Source organism: Colias croceus, chromosome 15 (assembly GCF_905220415.1).
Source record: "Colias croceus chromosome 15, ilColCroc2.1".
In the NCBI taxonomy this organism is placed as follows: Eukaryota; Metazoa; Arthropoda; class Insecta; order Lepidoptera; family Pieridae; genus Colias; species Colias croceus.
Window position 1 is genome coordinate 1,001,658 of NC_059551.1, and position 27,523 is coordinate 1,029,180.

The 27,523-nt window shown below is 34.5% G+C and overlaps 3 protein-coding genes across 5 annotated transcripts in view; 1 reads left to right on the forward strand and 2 right to left on the reverse strand.

Annotated features, from left to right (window-relative positions):
- Window positions 1-27,523, reverse strand: part of LOC123698257 (bone morphogenetic protein receptor type-1B) — a 105,780-nt gene that overhangs the window by 69,253 nt on the left and 9,004 nt on the right. The gene's annotated exons all lie outside the window — the stretch shown is intronic.
- Window positions 9,567-12,010, forward strand: LOC123698259. The gene is made up of 4 exons (XM_045644840.1): window positions 9,567-10,152; window positions 10,256-10,513; window positions 10,626-11,037; window positions 11,682-12,010. Exons 1-4 carry the CDS (start codon window positions 10,138-10,140, stop codon window positions 11,846-11,848), a joined length of 852 nt encoding a protein of 283 aa, XP_045500796.1. The 5' UTR covers window positions 9,567-10,137; the 3' UTR covers window positions 11,849-12,010.
- On the reverse strand, window positions 12,004-15,874 carry LOC123698258 (putative nuclease HARBI1). Of its 2 annotated transcripts, XR_006752389.1 has the most exons (6): window positions 15,509-15,874; window positions 15,165-15,433; window positions 14,931-15,086; window positions 14,699-14,855; window positions 14,064-14,376; window positions 12,004-12,276 (listed from the first exon to the last, which is right to left on the reverse strand). XR_006752389.1 is itself a non-coding variant. In XM_045644839.1 (5 exons), exons 1-5 carry the CDS (start codon window positions 15,766-15,768, stop codon window positions 14,118-14,120), a joined length of 1,101 nt encoding a protein of 366 aa, XP_045500795.1. In that variant the 5' UTR covers window positions 15,769-15,874; the 3' UTR covers window positions 14,060-14,117. The 2 variants fall into 2 exon arrangements, 1 of the variants encoding a protein (XP_045500795.1); XM_045644839.1 differs by lacking the exon at window positions 12,004-12,276 and having other exon boundaries at window positions 14,060-14,376.

Below are 27,523 nucleotides of genomic sequence, written 5' to 3' on the forward strand. Positions count from 1 at the left end.
CCGATTAAATTTCCTTATAGCCTCACCTATTTGCATACCAAAGCTAAAGGCCAAAATCTCGAAATTGAGAGAATTCAGATAATGATATGATGAATTTTCAAATAATTTTAATTCGCTCTTATATTGCATTGGTGTTAATATTACATTCAACAATTGTTTTTGGGTAAACGCAAGCATCATTAAAATTTACGTGATATCATAAGCGATCATAACAAAAAAAAAGGCGTATGTGCCGAGCACACGTGACAGAAGTGAAATTTCTTTGGCAAGATTGAAAGAACAAAAATCGTCGCATTACTTCATGACGTGACGGTATTACCATGACGCGAGCATGAAATTTTACTCTCAACGCGCCTAAAGAAGTTTCACTTACTTTGCACGCTATTTAAAATGGCAGTATATGTGATAAAAAATATTGTATATAATACCTCTAAATTACCATATACGAGCAAATAAACATGTTTGATTTGATTTGAAAAAACTGTTAATTAACCTAAACAACATAAACATACTATATGTACCTCTAAGATTAGACTAGCAACGTACCAATGTAGGCGCAAGCCGTGGGCGACTAACGGTCGAGTCAGAGGGCACCACTCGTGCCTCCATTCCGTCCACAATCCGTTTCACAATGCCCCTAAACGATATCTCGGGTCATTATCATAATAGTGCCGTTCTATTGGCTTTTACCAATGATTTAGTACTACGTTTCTTTGGAAGATTTGGTGATCTACTTTCGAATGCTTCATTTTATGTTCTTCAATATTTAAAAATAATTGCAGGATAATGTTTGTAGATTGTAAATCCTTATATGTGGATTAATGGATCGAAGCAGTTCAGCTCAATCAAACAGTCCAGTATCCTATCGATTGTATCTTAAATTAAAACCAATTCATAAATTAGGGCATTTTATGACGTTTCTATCAAGTTTCTATCTCAACATACTTTGACTGTTATTTCCGATATATTCCTTCTCGCATATTTGCTTAATCATTATATGACCAGAGATTCAGGTGAGAGGCACGAAAAAGCTTGGTCTTGACAAGGAGAAAATTCTCCATACCCAAACCTCACTAAGGGGCATCATTACTGACTACCACACACCAAACTGCCATAACTTTTTCCCATTAAGAAAACAAGCAATATATAAGTGGGCGTCACATCCCACGTTGATTTCTATTTAACAAATCTATTAATTCACCAATTAGATACTTTTAATGAATCCGAGATATCATCTTAATCGTACGAACATGTTGCAGTGTTTCATTACTTTCATTTTATTGTAGCTTGATGGGGAATTAATTTATTTTAATTGTACAAACCGTTTTAAATCGTCATTGAAACAAAGTTTAAATTTCTACTGTATTAGAATTTTTTCCCGCCAATGTACCTATGGAGATACATTGAAACATACATTTCCTGAGTATGCAGAATGTACATATGTACATATAAAATTTTACGTTCAAATTATAATAACGTTTGAAAGCACGAACAAATAGCAAGTGTCCATCTCAAATTAGGTATATGGAAATAGGATAAGAAATAAATGTAAATTTAAATACTAAAATATTGCCCCTAACAATATATAACAACATATTGCAATGATACAGAACGGCCGCGTCGACTTCGCGTTTTATTTCTATCGCTATAGCCGCTTATAAAAATAAACTTTAAAAATTAACAACGCAACAGCAATTGCATAACAGAGTCCATGTCATAAAACGCAGTTTATTTTCAAATTACATTGAAATTATGTTTTATAGCGAGGAAACATAAACATTTACGATCTGAATATGTTACGGGGAAAGCAAATGATTTTGCCCTGGTGCGAGATAAACAGGAACCCGTCATTATTGCACGCCTAATAAAACATTGAATATATAAAACATAAATATTATTTATGGAGTGAATAAAAATATTGTTTATTAGTTTGTTGATTGCCAAATTGTTAAATATAAAACCCATAAACATGCTGGTAGCCTTTGAACCAAGTTTACATGATTTTGGTAATCTTTACGATACCTACAGTGACTACTATAGTAGAAATAGATTATTCTATTAATTTATGTAACTTATCGAGAAAAGGTGCATCTGATCCCGATTATTCTTAAACTGCTCCATATGAACAAATCCATACCAACAACCATTCCAATCGTGACGTCACAAGTACAATTATTGCAAGTCTATTAAAGGACACGATAACACATCGTGACACCAGACGACCAATCAATGAAACAAACAATAAATAAATAATTTACACCCGCGATAACCCAACCTAAATCGTAACACGCTTCCACGGTTCACCTAACTACGATATTTGAGATATCTCCATTGAAGAACGACAATTAGATCGAAAACATTCAGATAATATAATTTTACGACGCAATTTATGTGGACGCATTAGCGAAATTAACGACTAGATGGAATTTAATATTCATAATAGTTAATAACGTTTTGTACGAGAAAGCTTTGCTCATAACAATAACATTAAACATAGGCATTTTAAATTTTTATGAATTGATCGACTATAAAGTTGCAGGTAGCTGTAATCTTAGGGTAGATAAAGTGAAATTGCAAATTATTTTTAAACAATTCAAGTCTACTAAAATCAGTAGCCGTAGGTACATCCGTTCATAGTTCGTAGTTCGCACCAAACAAAGAGATCTTACAAAAACAACAATCGACTATGTAAAAGAATCATCAAAAATCTCGACCACAATCCAGTGCAATAAAATCACACCAATCAGTCGAGGTCACGTCCGCCGCAGAAGTGCGATCCACAATCTACAATGTTGTCACAGATACTATTAACCCTCCCCCTCCCTCTTCCCCCTGCTTCCCCGCGCGATACAATACCGTTTACGGAAACCCGATCTCATCTACATACACCTGACCGCAAGGGAGGAGCATCACACAATTTAGATCCATATATTTAGGTGTATAAGGTACACATTTAACTGTGTTCTAGAGATCTGGTTTATGATTTTATGATCATTCGCCGCGCATACAATGATAGCCAGTGAATTGTGAACACAGACGAGTTTTCTTACATAATGTAAGCCGTTTTCAAGTTCTCATCATTTGCACATTTGTATTTATTAACTCCTTTTAAGGAAGATATTGCAAATCAGATATTTTTTTCATAAATCTATTCAAGCGTACTTTGAGCAGACTTTATTATGTACTATACTCGGTGATTGCAAAGCAATCTTGATACGAAATAGAGATCAAGTTCCTACAGTATAAACTATATTATTATAATATGAACTATGATACCACACCGCAAAGGATGACTCCAAATAAAAAATTAACTTCTGTCAACTACCTCATAGAAAAACAGCTACTCTTCCTACCGGAGTACTAGAAACAAAATACACAATAATAAAAACAATTTTTCTAACAATCTATCGATATGGAACGCAACAAATCGCAATGCCCATTTAAATGCAGTCACCATTGCCTTAACTAGCATTAATTGACTTCATAGTGAATTTATGCGACCAGAGTCATGTGCGTACTCTGAATACTGTTGGGAACGCGTGTGAACTGCTATGGGAGTATGCCAATTATAATGTTCACCGAAATATTAAGGACAACGGTCATTAATAAAAGGGCATGCTTGAAAAGAAATCGGAAGAATGGTATGATTTTCATGGCCATAATCTTTTTGACTGTATAGTTTTCAGCTATATCGGTACTGAAACTTTTTGGTTAAAGAATTCACACATTCAGCCACCTATAAAAGCTCCTGATAGTGACTGTAAACAAGATAACACTTTAGACTTGAGCTTAAGAAGATTTACAGATTATGTTTTTTATCTCTCGTTTACAGCAGTGAGCAGATCCACCATCTAAGAGATCTTTCAAATAATATAAGAAGTTTTGATATTTATAATCCATAGAAATCTGTTTCCAAGTTGATTTAAATTGAGTTTGTTATATTGAATAAATTATAAACTATCGAGGAAGATGGTATTTACAATAAATACTGTTTTGACTAAGGCCTACGAGAAGTCAAATTACAATTATTTTTTTGCAGAAAAAGGAGGTTGCGCACTACAACTGGAATAGACATCTTCATAAGAAGATTTGCAAAATCCTACTAATATTATAAATGCGAAAGTTTGTATGGATGTATGGATGTTTGTTAGGTACTCTTTCACGTAAAAACTATTGAACCGATTACAATGAAATTTAGCACACATATAGAGGGTAACTTGGATAAACAAATAGGCTAGTTTTTTTCCCAGAAATCCCACGGGAACGGGAACTATGCGGGTTTTCCTTTGCAAACGCGGACGAAGCCGCGGGCGGAAATCTAGTAAATCATAACAAACAAAACGCAAACAACGCCACTTGTATCTACTAGTCTACCCTCAGTTCTCAATACACTCGCAGCAAATGACAGACGAGACACACTCGCGAACAAAACACGCGTTCGTTTATCTCTCCCGTGTTTACAGTTGCGCTGCGCGGCCTGCGCGGGCGCCGCCGAGTCGCCAGCGCGCGAGCGCTTGGATAATTCATAAGAACCACGCGTTAGGGTTGTCACATCACTAGATTTGTTGTGTATGTTGTGAAGCTCATGTCTCTAATAATGTTGTGTGCAATCAATCAAATCGGATTGATTTGTTGTAAAGTATTACATAGTTATGTGTTTAAAACTAATATAAATATTTAGATTACAAATCAATTAATATAACCAAAAAGTCGTCTAAAAAGCTTTTTTACATAAAACTATTGCACAATTAATAAAATATTTATAATGCTTCGTGAAGTAAATAAAGCAGAAGATGAATCAGTCTATTTCAACTCAAAATAAATATTATACTGTTAGTTTTAAATAACGGATCACCAGCAAATTAATGATACAGTAGCATCGTTATCTTACTTCTAGTCATTACTGATCTATAAGGTGACACCCCTATATGGAGTACGGCACCGATTTGTGGAGGACAACGTTTCCGGGCTTCCTTATCTGCTTTTATTAGCCCACCTAAAATGGTAGTATTATAATGCAAGGCTTCGAATTAAAGTCATTTATCATCGTCGTGTAGCGGTATCCATCAAAAAAACGCGTGACACGGATGGAAATATGCAAATATAGTTATCATACGGGCGATTTGTTAAGTGGAGTACATTTTAACGTTTCGTGTGCTTCTATCTATTTAGAGCTACATATCAATGTAATTAGGGACGGGATTAAAGTCCGAAAAACAAAGCCATTTATACCGTTAAGGAAAGCTCCTCAAATCCAAGTAAATACGTCATCATACAAATAAAAAAGCCTTTCAACAATATAAAGATGAACTCTTAAAAAGCAATAAAAAAAATTTGCATCGAGCCATCAACTCTCTTTATTCACATAACATAAAGAGAAAATGACAGCGCGAAGTCGCGAAACGACCCATTTTAATGGTCCATATTGGTGCTGAATAAAAACTGGAGTCGTTTAGACCTGTTCCTGCAGGACCGATGGCGCCTCGCCTTTGTTATTTGTTGCGTTGACCAGGCGGAGGGCATAAAACATCAAATCATAAATTACCCTCGCACTCAACTTTAACGAGTGCAACGAAAACGAGCCTCTCAAAAAATCGCTTACGTCTTTAGGTAATTTACATTCGCAACAGATCACTCACCAGATTGCGATCGTGAGATTTGTTTGCTGTTCTCATTTCTACGCAAAAATTAATTATTCAACGTCCGTTACGCGCCGCGTTTGCGAATGTCACAGCGCTGAATCGACATAAACATTCACTGCAGAAAAAAGGCAGTTCAAATCGTTCCCAGTAAACGTTACCAGCGATACATGTCCGATGTCGTGTCTCGTCCCGTGGTGGGCGATGGTAAAAACTCTTGTCGTCCCAATAAGGACGTAGCTACGTGCTCGGACACTACCGTTTGCGATTATCTCACGGCCCGAAGAATAGGGTCATGTGGGAATAATTGCATCCGAACTAAGTAATACGTAAAAAGTGAAAAAACCATATTCCATAGTCACGGAATAGCTGGTCGTGCGCGATGCAAATGATAAGTTTTTAGATAAAAAGCACAAGACGTGGATATGATATTACTTAACTATGGAACCAGTTGGTAATAATGGAGGCTGCGTGCACAGAGTTTCTATAATTAGACCGAGTTGAGGTAAAACGTGCGACAGAGTAGTTTCTGCTAATGTAGAAATGTATGTTAGCGCTAAGGCACTAACCGCACTGTGAAACTTTAAACACTTGAAACATTGTAATCTTATCATTAATATTGCTAAGTGTAAGTTGCAAAATGTGCGGTGTTGCAAAAGTAACAAAGCTGCGGTGTTTGTCATAAACCACTTCAATAATATTTTATATGGACACATTTTATTAAATGTTCTGTATAGGTATATGTAATTTTAAGACAAAATCGTTTTTTTTTTTTTTTCAAAATATTGTATTCCATTTATATTTTATTGCCGTTTTTCTCTTTATTACCTACTGAGATTCCGTATTGCATGTCACGTTTGAATCTTACATACGAGCACTTTCTTGAATGAAAATTGCAAATACCAGAAACATGTCCGCGACTCGGCACAGGACAAATACGACGAAACTGTTTACAAGAAAACAAACAAAGAATTCTATAATCAAGCACAGGAAATTACTAATGGGCAGAGTGACCGTTGATCAAAATAATTGTTAAAGAAAGTTGTTACGAACTTGCGAGTCCGTTTTTGCTATTGAATTTTCTTTGTAACCTCAATACGGCATCGATGTCCGAGGTAGCTCACAGTAATTAACCAGTAAAGGCATTTTAATACGCACGATAACAGAACCCGTGGGGCTACGACTCGAGTAGGTAATAAATATTAATGACCAGTCTTGACGCCTTTTTTGACTCGGGCAAGACGCAAACAGAAATCTAAGCGGATAAAAACTTAGAATACTGAGCGCTTTTAAAAAACATCGTTTTATTTTCATATGATTATAGCCGAAAGGAGAGGTGTATCAAGATGCTGAGAACCATAAACGAAAAACGGACCGGTTTGTGTTATCGATGGCGAGCCGCGATAGGGGGCGAGGCGCCTGCCCGCCGACCACCGCCGTCAGAATAATTGGAAGCCACAGGACTTCACACCATCCTCGCAACCATTGACCCAAACACCTGCGCCCTCTCGCTCCCACCCGCCCCAACTTGCATTGTGTAGAAGAGAATGCACTGCGGGAACGCATCTCCATAAATGGTTATAGCACTTGACGATTCGAATCGAAAATTGGAATCAACATAATGTATGATATGAGACTGGAATTTGGATCGTTAGATGTAATCGAAATTGTGTATTTTCATTATAATGAGATCGTTTTTAGTAGCTTAAAGTTTGTTTATCATTTATATACCTGTATACTACATAGGATTTGATCAGATCTGCAGAAGGACGAAATAATATATTAAGTTGGGTTCGCAAGGTCGTCGACCCAACGAGACGTCGCGGAATCTAGGGAGAGAATGAGTATTTCGGTCCGAACGGATGTTCATAGGCTTCCTCGGCAGTAAATCCACAAAATATATAAATAACTCGACGTTAAAGCAACATAAACTCCACTGACTTTTATGACGGAGGCAGTCGATAAGACTTTACGATTGTACCGATTATGCCCATTCAACATTCATAGGCCAGTGTAACAGAGGCTAGAAACTTTACTACATTTCTATAGGAGAAAGATATTCTAGGGTAGTATTATGAAACTAGACAGGGCTCTTGCTAAGTTGGTCACCATTTGCCAAAGACGTCAGCGACAACAATGTATTTAGTAGATTTAAGTATTCACTAGAAAGCCAACAAGTAAACACTAATATTTGTGATCGACTTGCAACGAAAGCTCAAAGTACGATTCACAGAATTTCTTATTGCCCCAAGTAACTGCGATTCGAATTCTGAGAGCAAACATCAAAAGCGAATATATTTGAATAAACACCAGAAAACATGTTTACAATGTTATTTTATTTTTTATTGCGTTTCCCTAAACTGATTTCTAGCTACACGATGATTATTACAACGAATATTCTCGAATAGATTTTAATTAATTTGTTTATGAAGACGTTTTTTTTTCACCAGTAATTAAATGCCAATCGGCCGCAATACAAACGTAGCAATAAATAGTATTTTAAACGGATCGTTTCACAAATACATTTCAAGCAGATTTAATGCCAGCTACCAGGGCAACATAAAAAGATAAGAACAAGAGGTGCGATCTTAATAAGATCGTGGGAGTAAAGTGTGGGCTGGTCGAAGCCCCCGACTAATTAAAAAGATTTTGTAAGCTGTCAACGAGAGATAAAATTCACTTTGATGACGCCGCTTACATATTAAAGAATTAAGCTGGGCGATTTCAACAAAAACTGTAATCCTAATTCAATTAGAATTAAAATAGTTTTATAGAGCCGTTTTAGATAAGTCGGTTAAGTCGTTAATTTTGTAATTAATCAATATGCTTTAGAAAGTTATATCAATTACATTACGATATTTGCATTAGTTATGCTATTTCGGAAACACTAATTTGTCTAGGAAACGAGTTTATTTCAGTTTTACGTATCAACGAATACTGTAATAACTATAACTAAAAACATAATAACTTTACTTGAAGGATCATCTAAATGTCAAAATGTTAAAAAGTTGATGCATTTTTAATAGAAATCAAACAATCTATAAAACAGAAATATACCAGTAATTATTTTTTTACTGCTATCAAAAAAGTAATTAAAATTTTATGTTCTACCCAAAGAAGCATCCCCTTATAAATTTGAAAATTTATTACAGCTTGATATGAGAACTGCAGTAAAATTTTCTCAAACGTTCTTCGAACAAAAAGTTTTTACTTGCTACCCTCTTTACACATCTGCTGTTAAAAAGTTACTACTTATCTGAAAACTTTTTGCGATCTTTTTTTTTAGTATCAACCAGCTATACACACATAAAAACTATCTACGCTACGGTCTTAAGTACCCTCATAAAATAATATTTATCAAAATCGATAACAGTTATCGAGAAACAAAACGTTTACTACCCTAAAGAAATATTAACGAATTTAGATCTATGAGAAAAACGTTCATTCCATCGAAAGATTCATTTAGACTGTGAGGATTTCATTTAAATATTACATATAGTAACAGTATTCATAATACTGATGTTAAATCTACAAGAATCATCTACGCACCAATCCATAGTAACTATATCAGATTTGTGAGCATCACATTTATTACGTACAGTAACATCTATAATACTGGTGTAAGATCTATGTGAATCACGTAGACTACCTATTTATTTATTTAATTCTTTATTGAACACACAAAAGAAACAGAGACACATAGAGAACAGATAAGAGGAATGTATGTACAAAGGGTGGCCTTATCGCTAGGTAGCGATCTTTTCCAGGCCACCGTAAGTAATGTATAAGGAAAGACGTTAAAAGGACCTCCTTTTCACGTGTGAGCATCTACCTAAATGAATGATACTGGAAAAATTAATCTGTTAGTATACCTACATAGGCGGATAACTTCAAAGGCTGCGAGGTCACAGATGGAACAGATACACTAACGGCCGAAATTAATAATATATCCGTAATCCAAGATTAGATTCGATCGCAGATATTTGCATATCTATGGATCGATCTCCTATCCGCGTCCCAATAACGAAAAGTGACAAACCATCGCTAAGATATCCGGAGATATCAAGATATCCGTAGATAACTTTTCCCTCTTTGACCATTCCGTTTTATGCAAAACCAATACTTGAATGCATCGTTTATTTCTAACTTAAATTTCAAAAATAAGTATTACACGTATCTATAATAATTATTTGGTACCTACTTTTTACTTTTGATGTATTTATTGGGCTCTTAGAGTTTTATACAGATTATATTATTACTGATTATTACCAATTTTAAATGTGATAAATCCTAAAAGATCTGTTAAAACGGAACGTCACGCCTGCCTGTGCCCTGTTTTTGACAGATGACATGCCCGCCAAAACGCCTTCTACTGACGCAGGACGCTCTTTTTTCGCTGTATTGGTTCCGACGATATCTGTTCATAACTTTTATATAAACTTGCTGATCATTTTGTTAAATTATATTCATTGATTTACATAGATTTTGTTAAATAACAATGGACTCTGAAGTGGTAAGTGACTTTTACGCATCCGTACCATTAATAATTTTGTTTCTTGGTGGTGACGCCAAATATGTTCGAACGCATTTTTTGTAAGAATATCTGTTTATTTTAGGTTCGAGGCAAACCTCTGACGAAGGATGAGACAAAATTATTGCTGGGCTTAATTGAGAGCAGCCCAATAATTTTGTCTAAAACAACAAACGCCGCCAGCAACAAGATGAAAAATGAGGAGTGGGTCAGCCTGACACACAAATTTAATGCCACTGCCTCTGTTTGTCGTCGATCACCCCAGCAGCTGCGTTTAAAGTGGGAAAATTTAAAGAAACTTGCTCGTAAACGCAGCACAAAAATTAGGATGAATCGCATCCAAGTAAGTGTTATATAGAAAAAATTTCATCTTTGTTTGAAATTATAGGTACTTATTACGTATAATGTCAAGTAATTTAGTACATAGTAAGTACATCAGTTTATTATTTTCACAGACTGGCGGTGGCATTCCAGAATACATTCCCCCGGATGACATTCTGGACAGAGTGGCTGATTTACTGGGGAGTACTGCAAGCGGCTTTGTTGTGCAATTTGGTGGTGACAAAGAGGAAGGAGTTTTTGTTTGTGCTGGTGCTGGTGATGGTGGTGGTGGTGGTGATGGTGATGATACTTGCGATGGGGCTGGGCAGGCTAGGGTGCTGCCGGTGGAATCAATACCAGTGTTGGTAGACACAGGTATTGGTACTACCATGCCAGTAACCGTATATGATACAAATAGTACTTCATTTCCATTATCTATAGTTAATGGTAGTCTTATATCAGAAAAAACTATAGATAATGCCACTAATCATGAAGCTAGTAAACTACACACACCCAAGAGGCTTACATTGAGTTCGCCTAGAATAGGTAAATATATATTACCATTCATTAATATAATTATGATCATTGTATCCTATAATTACTATAATAGCCTAATATTAGTCTAATGGTTACTATCTTTGAGTACAGAATCAGTAGATTCATGCCTTCTGGCTGGTATTTATATCAAAAACCAGCTGACACTTGCTGCTTCACTCATTTCCCCCCATTTTACTCCCTGAAGAATAGAATTTTCAGACATGTTTTCTTGATGAATATATTTAAATAATTCTTGTAGTTATAGATAGTATTATAAATATTTATGTATGTTATATACTATATTAATTATCAGTTTTCTAGTACCCATATCACAAGCTATCGCTTACTTTGGGGCTCAATTGCAATGTGTGTAATGTCCTAAATTATTTATGTCCTAATATTCATTTATTCTAGGTAATAGTAGGTCGAATATTAGCGTAATCCATCCTGTCCAGTGGTTTGAGCTGTGCATTGATAAAAAACAGATTAATTCTCTGAACTAATCACATTTGACAGGTGATGGTTTTGCAAAAATGTATTGGGGAGCATCCTTTCTCTTTTGAAAGAACCTTAATCCTAGCCTTAAGATGATAGTAGGCTTAAGATGAAAAGTATTATATCTCGTGTAATAAAAAAATTAATTTGGTTTGCAGGTAAGAAGAAACTCAAAAGTACGGATGGCAGCAGTTCTGCTCGAAATTTTGCAATAGCAGAATATTATACTGCCAAAAAACAATGCTTAGATGCTAAGAAAGAATTCATTTTATTACAGAATGAAAAATTAAAATTAGAAATTGAAAAACTTAGAGGTGGTCAATGAAAACCAAATCACCTTCTCAATTTTTCATTTTCTATTTTTTTTTAATTCTGTAATAATATTATTATGATAGCATCTAATCATAGTTTTTTGGTAGCATACAGATGGTGTATGAATTCATTTTTATTTCTATGTGAATAAAAAATAAAATATTTCAATACTATAGTCTATTCTTTTATTTCAAAATTAAAAATACTACATTTTATATTTATTTTGAAGTAGGTTCTGTAAAGTCTACACTTTTTGAAAGATCAATAGGTATGTATAGGCACATATGACATACATACCTCATAAAAAAGGAAATAAAAATTTAAAATGATACAGACATGTTAAGATTAACTTAAATATACTTTGCAATTATTAACTACTATACACAGTAATCAAAGTAATCAATAATTGGAACTGAATATAACTTGTGTATCTACTACATACAGGTCAATTAAGGAAAGCTGGCATGTTCACAGTACTCACACTTATGCAATTTCACTTACAGTATGTTCAAAAATAAATGCGACTCTAGTTTCATTTTAGACTTGAATTGTAAAATGGGTGCGTTGTAGATAAATATATGCAAATATAATTATGAAAGCTCTCATAATTTACCTGTAAAATTATAATTTAAAAGTAAATCAATTGATGAACTTAATTATTTATTCTAAAAATAATCAATTGGATAAAAGTATTAATCATAAAAACAATACAAATAACACGTGCGCTCACTCCCAAGTCCCAACACACGGATGGTTGTTTTGATAATGATTTAAATAACGGACGTCTTCTGCAGTTGCGGAGCAGTCTTGTCCTGACTTTGGTCGAGTAAAAATATCTAAGAAATATTATTGTAGCGACACCTCGCTCTGAATCGCGCAAGCGAAATGTTTTCGCTACAGAGCTATATATACAACTCTCCGACATCATCCATCGGGGCCTTTACGGCCGGCCAGTCGATTTGACTGGTCGAGGATCCTCCCTTTTTCGATGGAGGAATTCCACCTTCCTTCCTCCACATTATATATTTTGTAGTAAGTACGTAATACCTACCAATACGCGCTAACAAATATATGTTACATGTTTATTGTATAATTTTCACACTATTGGTTTTAAACTCAAACTCAAACATTTATACTATTAGACTTCGTCTAGAAGCACTTTTGAATCGTCATAAGTCATAACAGTTTTAACATTTACCACCAATTCAGAAAGCAGTATCTATAGAGAAGAAGAAGAATCTATTTAATCATAATCGTAATCTTCTACTTCACTGAAACTTTCATCGCTCGAAGAACTCGATGTTTCGCCGTCGGAATTTCTTAATGTTATTATAAATGAGTCAGTGTAATTATATACATACTTTTGGTTCTAATTGAATATATTTTTCCTCATGTTCTCGCGTCTTTCTCCAAACGTCACTAAACATAACCAAACTAATGGCCTTTGCTTCCTTTCTAAATAATTCTTCCACAGTTTTCAAGTTAAAGTTCACATTTTGTGATGCTACTTTCCCTTTAATTATGCCCCATAGTAACTTTATTGGGTTGAGTTCTGGATGGTACGGTGGAAGGCGCAATACACTATGTCCATGATCTTTGAGGATTGCATCAAGTAAAAATTGTGTATAGTTTGGCTTATTTTTTTAATAATGTGGATAACTTTGATTATTAATTAGTAATTTGATTTTTGAAAAAAAAATGCCGATTTTAGTCAAAATTTATATTTTTCTAACAAGATCCTTATCATCCCAATTTCCACCTTGGTGAGAAAAATTGACATTTCTAATGAAAATGAACAAAAAATTAAATGATTTTATTAAATACTGTAAAATAGTATATAATTCTTCCATTTACTGTATCACAAAATTCTTCATAGATTTTTAGATATTCGTACTACACCAATTACATCACCCTGTATTTATAAACAATTGCAAAATATGACACATACATAGGCCGGGAGATACTGACACAAAATTTCGGGTCATTTGTAACAGAATGGCGGTTCTACAGAGGTCTTATTACGCAATGACAAAAAGAAAAATGATGGTCAGAACGCTGGTACCGGCGGACTAGTCGCGTGGGCGTAAGTCACACTCGTCGGATAAGTAAGACCCCTCTAGACCGCGATCCTGTTACAAATGACCCGAAATTTTGTGTCAGTATCTCCCGGCCTAACATGTGCAATGTGTAAATGTGTTGACGTTCCAGCTCTTCTTAATATACTTATAATAATTATTACAAACAATGGACAATAAATAACAATCACAAAATAAATAATGTCTTTATACTAACACAAAATAATTATTTATAAGATCTGCTCTTGTTTGTACATCTTGGGCTTCCATATTTGAATTATTTTCTTCATTGGTACTATTTGTAGGAATGTCCAAGTCAACCTCAGGAGGAACTTCTTCTATACTGTTACTCCTACAAATATTATGAAGCACTGCAGTGGCAATAACTATTGACTGGGCAACGGGCAATGAAACCCGCAGTGTGAGAGCCACAACAGGAAATCTTCTTTTCCACACTCCGAACGTCCTAGAATGTTTTGGTTAAAACATTAATATAAACCAAATAATACTAATTATTATTAAGGTTGAAAGTGTGTAACAAACAGATAAACACAAACCCTCCTTGGAATTGTTCAGTCAGGCAAAAAACAACATATGAATAAATTTAAATAATATATTTACCACCTTATTCATAAATGTTCAAAAGTGCCGGAATAGCTATTAACTGTTTTGTCTCTTTCCTTCGACTATCAAATAACTGTTGATAAACAAAGACAAAACAGAATATAAATATTTCACTGATATTGAATGTTTATGAATAAGGGGGTTAGAATTACATGGAATATTACCTTTCAATTGTATTTCTGGTCCTAATGTGTGCTTCGTTGTACCTGTGTTCAGCTTCAGAACTAGGGTTCAACAGTGGTGTGAGTAGATAACTTCGATTTGGATAGGCACTATCTCCAAGTAACCAGCGGCCATCATACTGCCCTGCATCACACTGAGCTGTAAGAATATTGAATTAAATTTAAATTATTCATTAATCATTAACAAAATTTCTAGTAAACCATAATACACAACCTCTGAGAATGGAATTATTGAAAATTGTTGCATCATGGGTGGAACCCGGCCAGCGAGCAACCACATTCATCAGTCTCAAATCTGCATCACAGACTCCTTGAACGTTTAATGAAAAGTAACCTTTCCGATTTCTAAATTCCTCACCTATTAATAGACCTGAAAATTTTTATATTAGTAGACAAGTAATTAACAAGCAATGATTAAACAAAATGCAGTAAAATTATAATTACATACATGGTGACTGTATACGTATATGAGTGCAATCAATAGCTCCAAGAACTCTGGGAAACTCTGCAATATCATAAAAATTTTCTGCACTTCTTTGATGCACAAAAATGTATTTATCATATAAGTGGGCTATTGCATATGAAATATCCCGGACTATTCTGCCTGCTGTTGACTTTGATACTCCCACAAAGTCAGACACAGAAATCAGCATTGTGCCTAATGCATAAAACCTTAAGGTCAGCAGCAGTTGATGCAGTGGTGAGACTCCATGATTTCTGGAATAGATATTGTTAAATTTAAGTAGGTATACGATTAATGCAGTTTATAAGATATGATTATTTTTAACCCACCTTGAAGATTTTACACGCACAGCAGGCATAATTTCTGTCAACAGAGAGTTTACTGCTGATTTCGATAACCTAAACCTAAAGGTAAACTCTGCATCATCCAGACTCTGCATGTAGTTCACCCTTTTCATTCTTCGCACAGAAGCACGACGTGACTGTTCACCAGCATCATTGTCGGTATCTGTATCCCAGTCTGATAATTGAGCTAGGACTTCCATATCACTGTCACTATCACTAGAACTCGAGAATATTGCCAAATCCATTACGTTTTACGAATAAAATCTACAGATTCAACCCTAGAATCTGAGGAAAGTCTAAGATCAAGATTAAAGATTGTTTACACCGATCGATCGAAACGTCAAACGCGAGAGATATGTTATTGACACGCTCAAACTGCCATTTTCGAACAGAGGTCTATCTGTAATCTGTGATCCGTCCTCCCACAGATAGATTGGTTTTTGAGATTGCAATTTCGATCCACGGATTGTTTATTGGCACACTTAACTTAAAATCCGGATCACATTTTCGATCGAAAATCTGCAGATATTAGATTGGATTGAATATTAATTTCGGCCGTAAGCTATGAACAACAAGCTATTAAAATATAAACCATAGAAACAAAAGGATGAGATCACCGCAAAGCACTGACAATTGCAAAGCAAATATTTGGAACAATGTGTGTCACTTTGATTAGAGCTCGCCTCGGCTCAATTGTCGCAGTATTGATGATTTGCAAACAACAATTGGGTATTATGTGGTGTATTTACATAGGTAATATAGACTATAGAGTCTTGCACTTTTCTCTGGGCCAAGATTACGTAAATACGTAAGGAGTTTCAAAATAAATATAAATAAATAAAAATAATACTAAATTACGTAAGGAGTTTCAAAATGCTTGAAAAACTAATTCCGACATGGGTGGATGAGGTTAATTTTCAAAACACACTTGTAGTTTTTGTGAACGTATATAATAAATGTTAAACCAAATGCTTCCGCATATATCAATCTTAAAGACCAAACTTAAAAATTTCCAAACCAAAATATTAAAGCCGTGATTAATAGCAGACATAAAGCCTTCATCTTTAAACTCCAAACTCACGTATGTCACCTCTCTTAACGATGTATAGAGGTGATAAATAAGCCGAATTTTTTCTAACCACAGTGCACAATGGTCCTCTAACGAAAGGATTCGACCCGGGTTCGGTTCTGTAATGAGACCCTTTGTGAGCCGCTAGACGGGAAATCATTATTTAACCGTAGCCAATGTACTCTCGGATGAAAAAGTGAATAGAGGAAAAATACAACGACCCTTCGTGTTCAGGCTTCATTTTAATACGTGTTCGTGGTCTGGGAACCGATTGAGCTTTTAAATTTCGTGGTGTAATGTTATGGTTAGAATTGTATAATATTTTTTCATAATTTAGTTATTAGATAACATTATGAGCTAACAGGAAGATAAACACCTAGGATAAATGCAAGATGTTATCAGAGGTTGCCTTTTTTTCTTATAAGGACGTGAATTTGGACAAAGTGTAATTTACCAAATCGAGTGTCACGAATTACTATATCGTAGTTGTTGACATTGTTATACTTTATCAATTTATTTCTTTAGATACCTACTTATTAAGATTAATATAATATATGTAATACATACATATGTACATTGAAAGTGTTCATAAATTTCGCTTTTATCACTAGTCATACTTGACTAATTAGAATAAATTCACCGAAGCGGTCCAGCCAGTATAAAGGGGACTAACGGAACTTATTATAAACATTCCGCGAAATCCAGAGAACTTACCGGATGCGGGATGTATTAATGCGATGTGAATCCATGCGCCTAATAAATAAATTTCAAATTTAATAAGACGGCATTTATCAAGCATTTAAAGATAAACTCTGCTGCAAATATCTCTAATGTTTTTGAAGTTGTTACTCGGGCCAGAAAATTACATTCCTATTTCTTCCATATTTTAGTTAAATTTCGACTAGACGGACTTTCGCATTTTATATCTATGTTTTTTTCTGTAGGCACTTTTTAAGCTTCATATTAAATGCACTTTGACATCATTAACCCGCAAACAACCACCAACTTGCATCATAAATAATTCCAACGTCCACTACGGTACTTGTGTCGCTCAGTGTACATTTACATTTTTAATTTATAAGGTGTCCACGGTTTGTTTAGAGTGGACGTTACGCCCACGTAAACTTTCATTCCGACCATCGGGTCTGTGACTTGGCAATAAAATTCGTGATTTAGACATTTTTAACAGACTCAAATTAGACTGCACCTTTATCATGAATATATTACGAAATATAGACGGTATGATGGCTTTATCGAACGTTCATTGTTATTTAGTGTGCGTTTCATTGATAATTTGAAATCTATTGTCTTTGGCGATTTATATGTACCATAACCATAACGCTATGTACAATTTGATAACTATATAGGCATTATTCCCCAATTTGAATCAATGAATCAATTTTTTATTTCTACTTGTATTTACTACCCTTTTCAGATCTAACTAAAATAGGCGACGACGACTAAATCAAGAAACGGTCAAAATTACCCAAAGAAGAAATTCTTTAAACCGAAGAACATATCCATTTTTTAATCCATAGACCTCTAAAAATACCCACCCTCACATAGCAAACACAAACATACAAACAAACCAGTTAAGTAGTGATATCCTCACTAATCCTTGCTGGCGCCTCGCGTCACTCATTGTGACTGACGGACATACAAATGAAGATTGACTGCAAGATGGATTGTTTATAATACAACTTCAAACTAGTTTGGGATCCTCTCACTGATGATTGTGGTCTATTCAAACACAACAGTGTGGAATTGAAGAATTCTCTTTGGATAGTGGAATATGTTAGGTATAGGTAGATGTTATTAAAATGAACTGGGAAACAATAAAAATGATCGATTCAATAATTATTTGGTTTGCAATAGAAACTAAGCCACTGGTAACATACCCACAAATTTTTTTAACAGAAATCATCAAACACTTTTTTCCGAATTATCGAAACACCAAGCGCCTCACTAAACATTAAAATAAGCATACTTTGAAGATAAACTTCAAGGAAATATTTAAAGCTACAGTAGCACTTAACACTTCTACTGGTGTAATTCAACTTTTAATTACCTACAGTTTATATAAAAGCACATGAATAATACAAAACAACAATAAGCAATTAATCTCCCTTATATAAAACTCGATTCGCATGTCTGTCCTTTCAACGGTCTGACTTTGATCTTAATCTCAACTAGAATCTAAATATAAATAGATTTTTAAAGCAATTTAATCACCTTCCAAAAGTTAACGTTAAATTACGCGCGTATGTTATTTATCGTATACTAGTTTTGTCAGCAAACAAGATGGGAGGATGACCTAAAACTGACAGCGGGTCCACACTGGAGAAGAGTAGCGAGGGACAGAACCCAGTGGAAGATGTTGGAGGAGGAGTATGCCAAACGGCACACTGAACTACGTGATATTTTATAATTGTTTAGTGTATAGTTTTTAGTTCAGAATAAATGGGCTTTTTATTTATTACTAGCCGCGTCCGCCCCGGCTTCGCCCGTGGTACATATTTCGCAATAAAAAGTAGCCTATGTCCTTTCTCGGGTATCAAAATATCTCCATACCAAATTTCATGCAAATTGGTTCAGTAGTTTAGGCGTGATTGAGTAACAGACAGACAGACAGACAGAGTTACTTTCGCATTTATAATATTAGTATGGATTTATTTTATTTAGTTTTGTTATAGGTATAGTAAATTTTAAACAGAAAAGAACGTACACTTAAGTTTAAATTTAGATACCTAATTTGTATTATAGTCTATACTAATATTATTAAGAGGAAAGGTTTGTATGTATGTATGGTTTTCACGCATAAACTACTGAACCGATTATAATGAAATTTAGCACACATATAGAGGGTAATTTGGATTAACACATAAGATAGGTTTTATCCCGGAAATCCCACGGGAACGGTCACTATGTGGGTTTTCGTTTGAAAACGCGGGCGAAAAGCTAGTCAATATTATAAAATGCTGAATAGATATGTGTCACACAAAGAACGCAATAATTCTGAAATTACATCCAATTATCTAGAAGGTATTGAAATATAATGTTTATTGTTATAACATGTAGGTGCATTTTAACCAAATCAAAATCTTCACTTATTCATAGGTATCATGAATAGAGACATTTCAAAGAACATACAAAATTTATAGACGAAGTTACGACACCATAAACACCCACCTATTTTGACACCACACACACGACAACAACCATTTAGAGGTCAATAAATCCGAACAAATTCACTCTCCTCTCTACACAGGAAATCCTATCCTATCCTACTTAATACATATTATAAATGCGAAAGTTAGTGAGGATGGATGTATGTGTATGTGTTTGTTTGTTAGTCTTTCACGCAAATACTACTGAACCGATTACAATGAAATTTAGCACACATATAGAGGGTAACTTGGATTAACACATAGGATAGGTTTTATCCCTGAAATCCCACGGGAAGGGGAACTATGCGTATGCGGGTTTTCTCTGAAGACGCGGGCAAATCCGCGGGCGGAAAGATAGTATCGTCATAATCCAGAGCTCACGAATATCGAATCAATCAACTTTTACTATCAAATATTATGGGCACGACATTGAATTACTTGCGAAAGAGCTGCGCTGAAAGCATATTACATAAGCGAATAATTATTACAATTATTGTAATTAATTTCCTTTCCTTTTATATTTTTTAATACCTCACAAATTGATATTATCGCTCTCAGCTCTGGTTATCGTTCAAACATAATTAAGATTAACTAGCGGTCCGCCCCGGCTTCGCCCGTGGTACATGTTTACGTTTTCTCTACATAAGAACCATCCTCGTACTTCAAGGAATATAATAAAAAAAGAATTATCGAAATCGGTTCAGCCGTTCTCGAGTTATGCGCTTACCAACACATTTTGCGATTCATTTTTATATATAAGAAGATACAAAAAGGTATAAGATGCAAGATGCAAAAAACGTGCATATTATTTTGTAAACAGTATTTTCACGAGCATGTTAGCAAAAATCTAATCAACCTATAGAGAAAACTTTTTTTTATTATTAAACAACCTAAACCAAAAATTCTATATATTTTTTTAACCATATACATGTGCTATTTAATTTTCAATACATACACTAGCCTATAACACGTTTGATAAGCACATACATTATACAACACAACATTACAACGCTTAGCGGCTTCAGCTAAGCTTCTTAGAGACAAATTATGACCCCACAGAGCCCAGTAATAGTCCCGTATCGAATGCCATTCACCACGCAAGTAATGTCGATGGCTGTATCCACTAATCTGATTTATGCATACCAATGTGTTCTGAATAATAATCCTCTCGAACGCGACACGGCAATATTTCACGTTATTAGACAAATGTGGGTATAAATAAAAAAAAATGAAAAAAAAATTGAGGGATTGGGATGGTTGGTTTGGCTGTTTGGAAAGCTTTTTTGTATTTTATAATGACTTAAAACTTTTTGATTTATTACCTACCTATATATTAATTTGCCTTATTAAATACACGATGTAAATGTATTAGCTAATGAGTTATTGAAACTTGTGACTATCATTTAACAGGAATAGAACTAAAAATTGTACCTACTCCTTAACATGAAGGGACTGATTGTAATTTTAAAATCCAGTTCCAAGTAATGTTAGAGGTTAATCCGATCTCGGAAACTACGTCATACCATCAATACAAAATGGACACCTGCTTGAAATCCAGTCCACAATCTATAGAACCACACCATTGATATCAATAACGCATTAATATCAATAGCATTGTATTCTCGAAAAGCATTAGCAACCCACGTAGATACCATAGTATAAAGAGAACAAGTAGGCCGACTCTCTGCGTTTAGGAGCGCACGGTACCTAAACTCGCGAAGCGCAGGGTTGTCACTTGTCACATTGATATTTTAAATAATTGTATAAAAAAACACGAACCGATCGCAGCAATGGCGCGGCCCTCACGAGAACTGTCCATGAAAAGGAACAGAGCGTCGTTGTGTGTGTGCGTCAAGCTTGCGTACGTACATGAACGGGGGGCTACCGGCTAAGCCAAGCGCTCCGCGTTCATACAAACGGCGCGATGTACCTTTGTCCGAAGATAACTTACTTGTTCTCTTTATACTATGTAAGTACCATCTGAAGAGATCCAACGAAACCCGTCAATCAAAAGCTATTCAATTTGTACAATAACCGCTCCATCTGTATGTAGATATATGACGATGACATTGTATTTGTATTCATTTATTTTTATCTTAAATATTCGTCTCCAGCTATTATTGGTACGAGATTATTTTAAACTTTATAAAAAATATAATCACTCTCTTGTTATCTATTAATAGCATTCAGATCTACTTTTCTATCATACGCTCCGTGTATAAACAACTTTATGAGATCGTCTTAAGATCCTCCTTATAAATGGTACGATTACATGCCACATCTGGAATTTAATTAAAACAAATAAAATCAAAGCGCTCCTTAAACCCAATTTTAAAACTTCTAGTGATATTAAAAGGAAACAAAAACTCACAGAAATTATTAATTAATGCCCTATATCCTGCCTTTAGGCGCGACATCACTAACAAGTCAAATTAGTAGTTTTAATAAAAGTGACACGTTTCCGAAAACAATTCAAACTACTAATAAGGTTAAAAAGGGATTATATAAAAATTCAAGAAACGCACCTCATATCCGGATTCTCATCAGATTATCCAGTAAAGGATCGCAATTAGCACTTATTAGCATTAATGATTACAAATCGTTTAAACTTAAAAAAAACTACTAAAATTATGTAACACGCAATGGGAAATGATACAAAGGTTAATTTAAACATAATATGTTTCTACCTATATGTTTAAATTGTTTCATCGATATTACAAATAAATAATAATATAATCTCAGACAGTAAACAAACGCCATCTAGTGAAAAGCTTAGCGAAACTTATGCACTTGTAAAATTATTTCCAATTTCCGCAAAAGCACAGTGAATCGAAACAGACATTATTGCTGCAAAGCAAAGCTGAAGGTTACAACCAGGTAATAATGCAAGAATGTAATTGATAAATAATGTAAGTTTTATAATAGGTACATAGAGTTGATCTATATGATAAGAGAGAAATTACACACACCACAGAGCTACCACATCTAGCTACACATAATATTTTTATTCAAAGAAATTCTGAAGCCATTTTTATCAGACGGAAGCCAATTAGCATACATTCTTCAGATAAGTGAATTCTGACCCGAGAGCGGCATAGCAGTGCACTTGAATAATTTGAATTTTACCCAGAAGCGCAATTAAAGCATTTTGGGTTACTTTGGCCGAATATTTTCCAAAATTGCCGCTTCAGAGGAATTTTTAAGTTCTAATTAGCCGCTCGAATTATAACTGCCGTGTGTGTTGTGCCGCTGTGAATTGCTTGTATGTGTAATGTAAGTAGGTATATAGTGTATATCAAGAATTACTATATTATATGCAAAAGTTAACAAAGTTCGTATTAGATTTGATTTGACATAAAAGGTGAAGTTAGAAGAAAAGATGAAGTTAGTAAGTTCACGGAAACAAATCATTCGAATATTATTGTTTTTATCATCAATTAAAACTGCTCACATTAAGTATTACGAAAATACGTTATCTTATCTTCACACACTCCAGATAAAAATACGCTTTAAATCCCACCTACAAATAGTTAAAAATAGCATAAACCATTCGAACCTCATTAACAGAAACCTAAAAACGCAATTAACCCAAAACCAAGCAATCAATATCACTAAACTTTGGCCATTTTCATAATGCGCCATACCTACCTACCATCCGTTTTCTTAATCATCTATATTAGTGTAAAAACACACACGTTCTTACGACTGATTTGATTTATAAGCTCCATAAATCGCTGGGTCCTCCGAACTTGGATATAGGCTTTATTTCTTGCGCCATAAGGATGCGGGTAGATAAATATTACGGCGAAGGTCCGGGCAGGCGCCACGAGGTGCGTTTTTTTAGTCTGTGATTTTATTTTATAATTCGATACGGGATCAGAATACCAATTATGCTGGGTACGGACACAGGTAGATGCGGCGCGGTTTGTGACCATAACGCGATGGTAATGTCGTTGATCCGTACGGAATCGTTGCTTTCTGTAAAAACTTTATTGTTACTTGTACATCTATTGCGAGCTATTTACCCGTCTTTTTGTGCATGATTGCATATTTATACCATTTGTATTGCGTTCAATATTGATACATCTCCGCAATTCGATGTTAATCGAGCTGATTTATGTAAATGACGCATAGTAATATACGATGTAGCGTTTTAATTAAAAAAATGTTCCTTAAAAACTCTGTTTATTTATTACGTCGACAAGTTCGTTAATTCAATCGACTAAAAAACAGTGTCATCGGTATTTATTTGTTTCCGAACATCCAATTAATTTAAAATGCAACCGTTTTCTTGCATATAAATTAAAGAATATTTATTATCCTCACACACATTTGACTTTTGAGTAGGCACTTGGTATTGACTGTAAGTACTTGGAATTATTATTCATCTAAAAATTAAAAATAATGTAATAGATCTTAAATTCTTGTATTAGTCGACACCTCAATAACAAAAAAGATCGCCCAAAGGGTTCCCAAACACAACACTTAATCTTGAAGCTTTCACGAAAATCGATATCCCACATTAGTGTAACTCTATTATAAAACTACATTGTTACTAAAAGCATTCGGTAGATGATTCTCATTCGAAATAATGACTACAATCAGCCAAATGGAATCTATCATTGGATCAATTTATGTGGCTCGTATTGTGCACCCATACATTAGGGCATTGAAACCCTGCGCCGGCGCAGGCGTCTGTCATTTTGTAATTTAACAGTAGCCGAGCGTTTATCTTAATCCGTCCGGTCGTTCTCATTTTTAAATATCATTTCGTGTTGTTATTCTTATATAAAAAATGATAGTCATGAGAAATAAGAATGGTTCGTATATGGAGTGATTTGAAAATGTTTGTGTTTATTACAGAGAATCTGAAGAATACGTAAATCTATGTTTTTAAAATAAAAATTATATACATACGTAAAAGAAGCCTATTAATGGACATACAGTAAAATAAAATCTAAGTTATAATTGGCATGTAGATGCTAGTTGGTAATTATTGTTAAAGCAAGTCATCCAAAGTAAAGATGTCGTAACTTTTGCAGCAAATATCCAGTGTTATAAGATCCAAAACATAAATTAGAAAACTGATTCTCTTACCTATGAGACCCATTTTCTATGGTTGTTAGTTATAATGACCATTTAACACTAAATCACTGTAATTATATCAAAATTTAAGCGCTTACGTATATGTTTACAGTACCTAATAATATAACAAGACTCCCAAGAGTTATATCAAAGTTATTTCATGTCTGTGTATTTACTATTTTATACTTGCATGAGAAAACAAAATCGTTATGTCGAAGCGATTTATTCTTCCTTGGCAAAAAATAAGCATGTATATAAAAATACATAATATATACAGATACAAATTATCTCTAAATGTCATCATCAGGTATAAAAGTCATATTTTAAACGTTTTTTCTAGACTAGAGAACAAACTTAAGATATTTAAAACAATATAGCGTCTTGTAACTACATAGCCTTTTATATTACAGACTATAAGGAATCATTGTTCTCTGTATGTAACAAATATAAAAAATCCCTTACACTATTTACCAAGTGCAATACAGAAACTCTGGTATAGATAAACCTAAAACCATCTGTCCAAACCCGTCCGATTAGGGCCCTTTTGGCCTCCTCCACTCAAGCGACAGCTCAAGCCGAGGTTCGTGGTCCCCGTCAAGGGGGGACGCCCTTGTGCATGTCGCTACCAGGGTGAACCTTCAGTTCACCCCCGCGTCCGCGTTAAAATGTAGTAGCCCTTCTGGCTAACATTGAGAAACACCATAAAAAAAAAAAAAAAAAAAAAAAAAATCTGTCCAAGGTAACAGTCACAATATGTAGGTAGGTACCTACTAACCTAGAAAGCCTACATCTAACACAAAAAAGCTCACCTATCTATCTAAAGTCACGTAATCATCGTGGTCTAGAATAATACTACATTACAATATTTAATTAACTCAGTACCGAGATAAGCATTGAGGGCGAGATTACGAGAAAAATCGCCATTTTCATGTCTTTAGATAGGAAATATTTACTCATTAGCCGTACTAACCTTATCGTGAAGTATTCTATCAATCTGGTAGCGTAATAGATAATGTCTATTTTAGGAAATGGTTGCGAGACCTTTTTCTACACTTCAAAGTTATTATGTAAAATATGTATGCTTATTAAGTTAAACTAGGTATAAAATGTTTAACGAAAAGTAAAAGTGTAGTCCAAAGTATTATTTGCAGTGTTATTTTAATATTTATTGCTCTAAATAAATACATTTTATCATAGGTCAATTAATTTTCAATACTTATAGTATAATAGTCGTTAACCTTTTAATTAAGAACAAGGTATCTCTAAGATATTAACTGAATGCAGTATATTCATCAAAAGTTACGATGAAGCTAGTTAAAGTCAGGTATGTATACCTACTGCTTATTTAGATCAAATTTATACTACGAATCTCTTATACCAAGTAAATATTCCTTGTTAATTAACTCGATAGCGTAATACAACAACCAAACATAATCTCATATCACGTAGTTACACATAAAAATAGGCCATTAAAAATTAAAAAGACAAGCCACACCACGCCGCGCCAACGAAACTTTTTATCTGTCATCTCCTCACTAAACTACAAACCTTATAATTAATTATCCATAGCTTGTTTTCGCGAGTGTGGCGTGCCCCGCGATAACAAGGTCGCCTGCGCCGGCGCCGGTCGTGCACGAGCCGATGGGCGATGGCAAATTACTTCTAAGTGACGCCTCCCTTACTATCATTATGTATAAAGACGTATTTATGTAATTCTTTAATTACTTAAATAGTATTAAATGGGAGTGATGACAAACGTGTATTATAAATATACACGCTATACAATAACGAGTTATCAATAAGGTAAACTATTCAGGTCAGCAAAAAGCTTTGTGTATAGCTTTTTGCTGACCTTACGTACTATGTACCAACGTACTACGATTTTGTTGTTATAATTTAAATGCTAAATAAAGACTTTTGTAGTTACATTGAACTTACAAACCTCGGGAGTAACTCATTGTATATTGGCCATAAATTTGATTAAACCAGTCGACATACATAAATGCTAACATAATAGGTATCACATTAATTAATAAAGTTATTGCGCATTTATTACGCATAAATCTTCGAAAACAAGTTTCAATCAAATGTCAAATTGTTAGATTTAACTATCCTCTAATAAAAACAAAATACATTTCTAAGGGCCGATTTTTCAATGCTTGGATAAAACTTATTCGTCGAATAATGTATAAAACTACCATTTTAAAAACGTATTCTAATTGTCCGTATTTGACAGTTTACGTGACATTTTAATATTATCGTGTAATACTTTATTGGACGGATAAGTTTTATCCAAGCATTGAAAAAACGGACCTAAACAAAATTATCTCAGCTCGGACGGGCATTTAATCAAGGCCAATCATAATCGATTGTCAACGGTGCAGCGGAGAAAATTAAATGACAATTTCGGGCGAACAAAACTCCAACGCTATAAATCCGATCCTGACATGAAAAACACGCCCAAAAAGAGTTAAGCGTTCGGGAGATCGTCGAATACAGATTACTGGACGCAGGTGTTAAATAAAAATAATAAAATCCGACGCGGGCGAAACAAAAAGAGGAGTGGATGCGGCCGTTCGGCGCCGAACGAGGCATAATTTCGTTCGCAACGCCCGAACAACAAAAAAGACGTGTACCCGTCCAGTTAAACCAAACTCCGAGCACGCCTCGACATTCGCC

Bases quoted from the DNA above. Each gene is read 5' to 3' on its own strand.
- LOC123698258 (XM_045644839.1), bottom strand. From the start codon at position 15,768: ATGGATTTGGCAATATTCTCGAGTTCTAGTGATAGTGACAGTGATATG. The intron at 15,087-15,164 runs GTATGTAATTAT...AAAAATTTTCAG, and splicing joins TATACGTATACAGTCACCAT to GTCTATTAATAGGTGAGGAA. The intron at 14,856-14,930 runs GTTGTGTATTAT...ATATTCTTACAG, and splicing joins CAATAATTCCATTCTCAGAG to CTCAGTGTGATGCAGGGCAG.
- LOC123698259 (XM_045644840.1), top strand. The intron at 10,514-10,625 runs GTAAGTGTTATA...TTATTTTCACAG, and splicing joins TTAGGATGAATCGCATCCAA to ACTGGCGGTGGCATTCCAGA. The intron at 11,038-11,681 runs GTAAATATATAT...TTTGGTTTGCAG, and splicing joins ATTGAGTTCGCCTAGAATAG to GTAAGAAGAAACTCAAAAGT.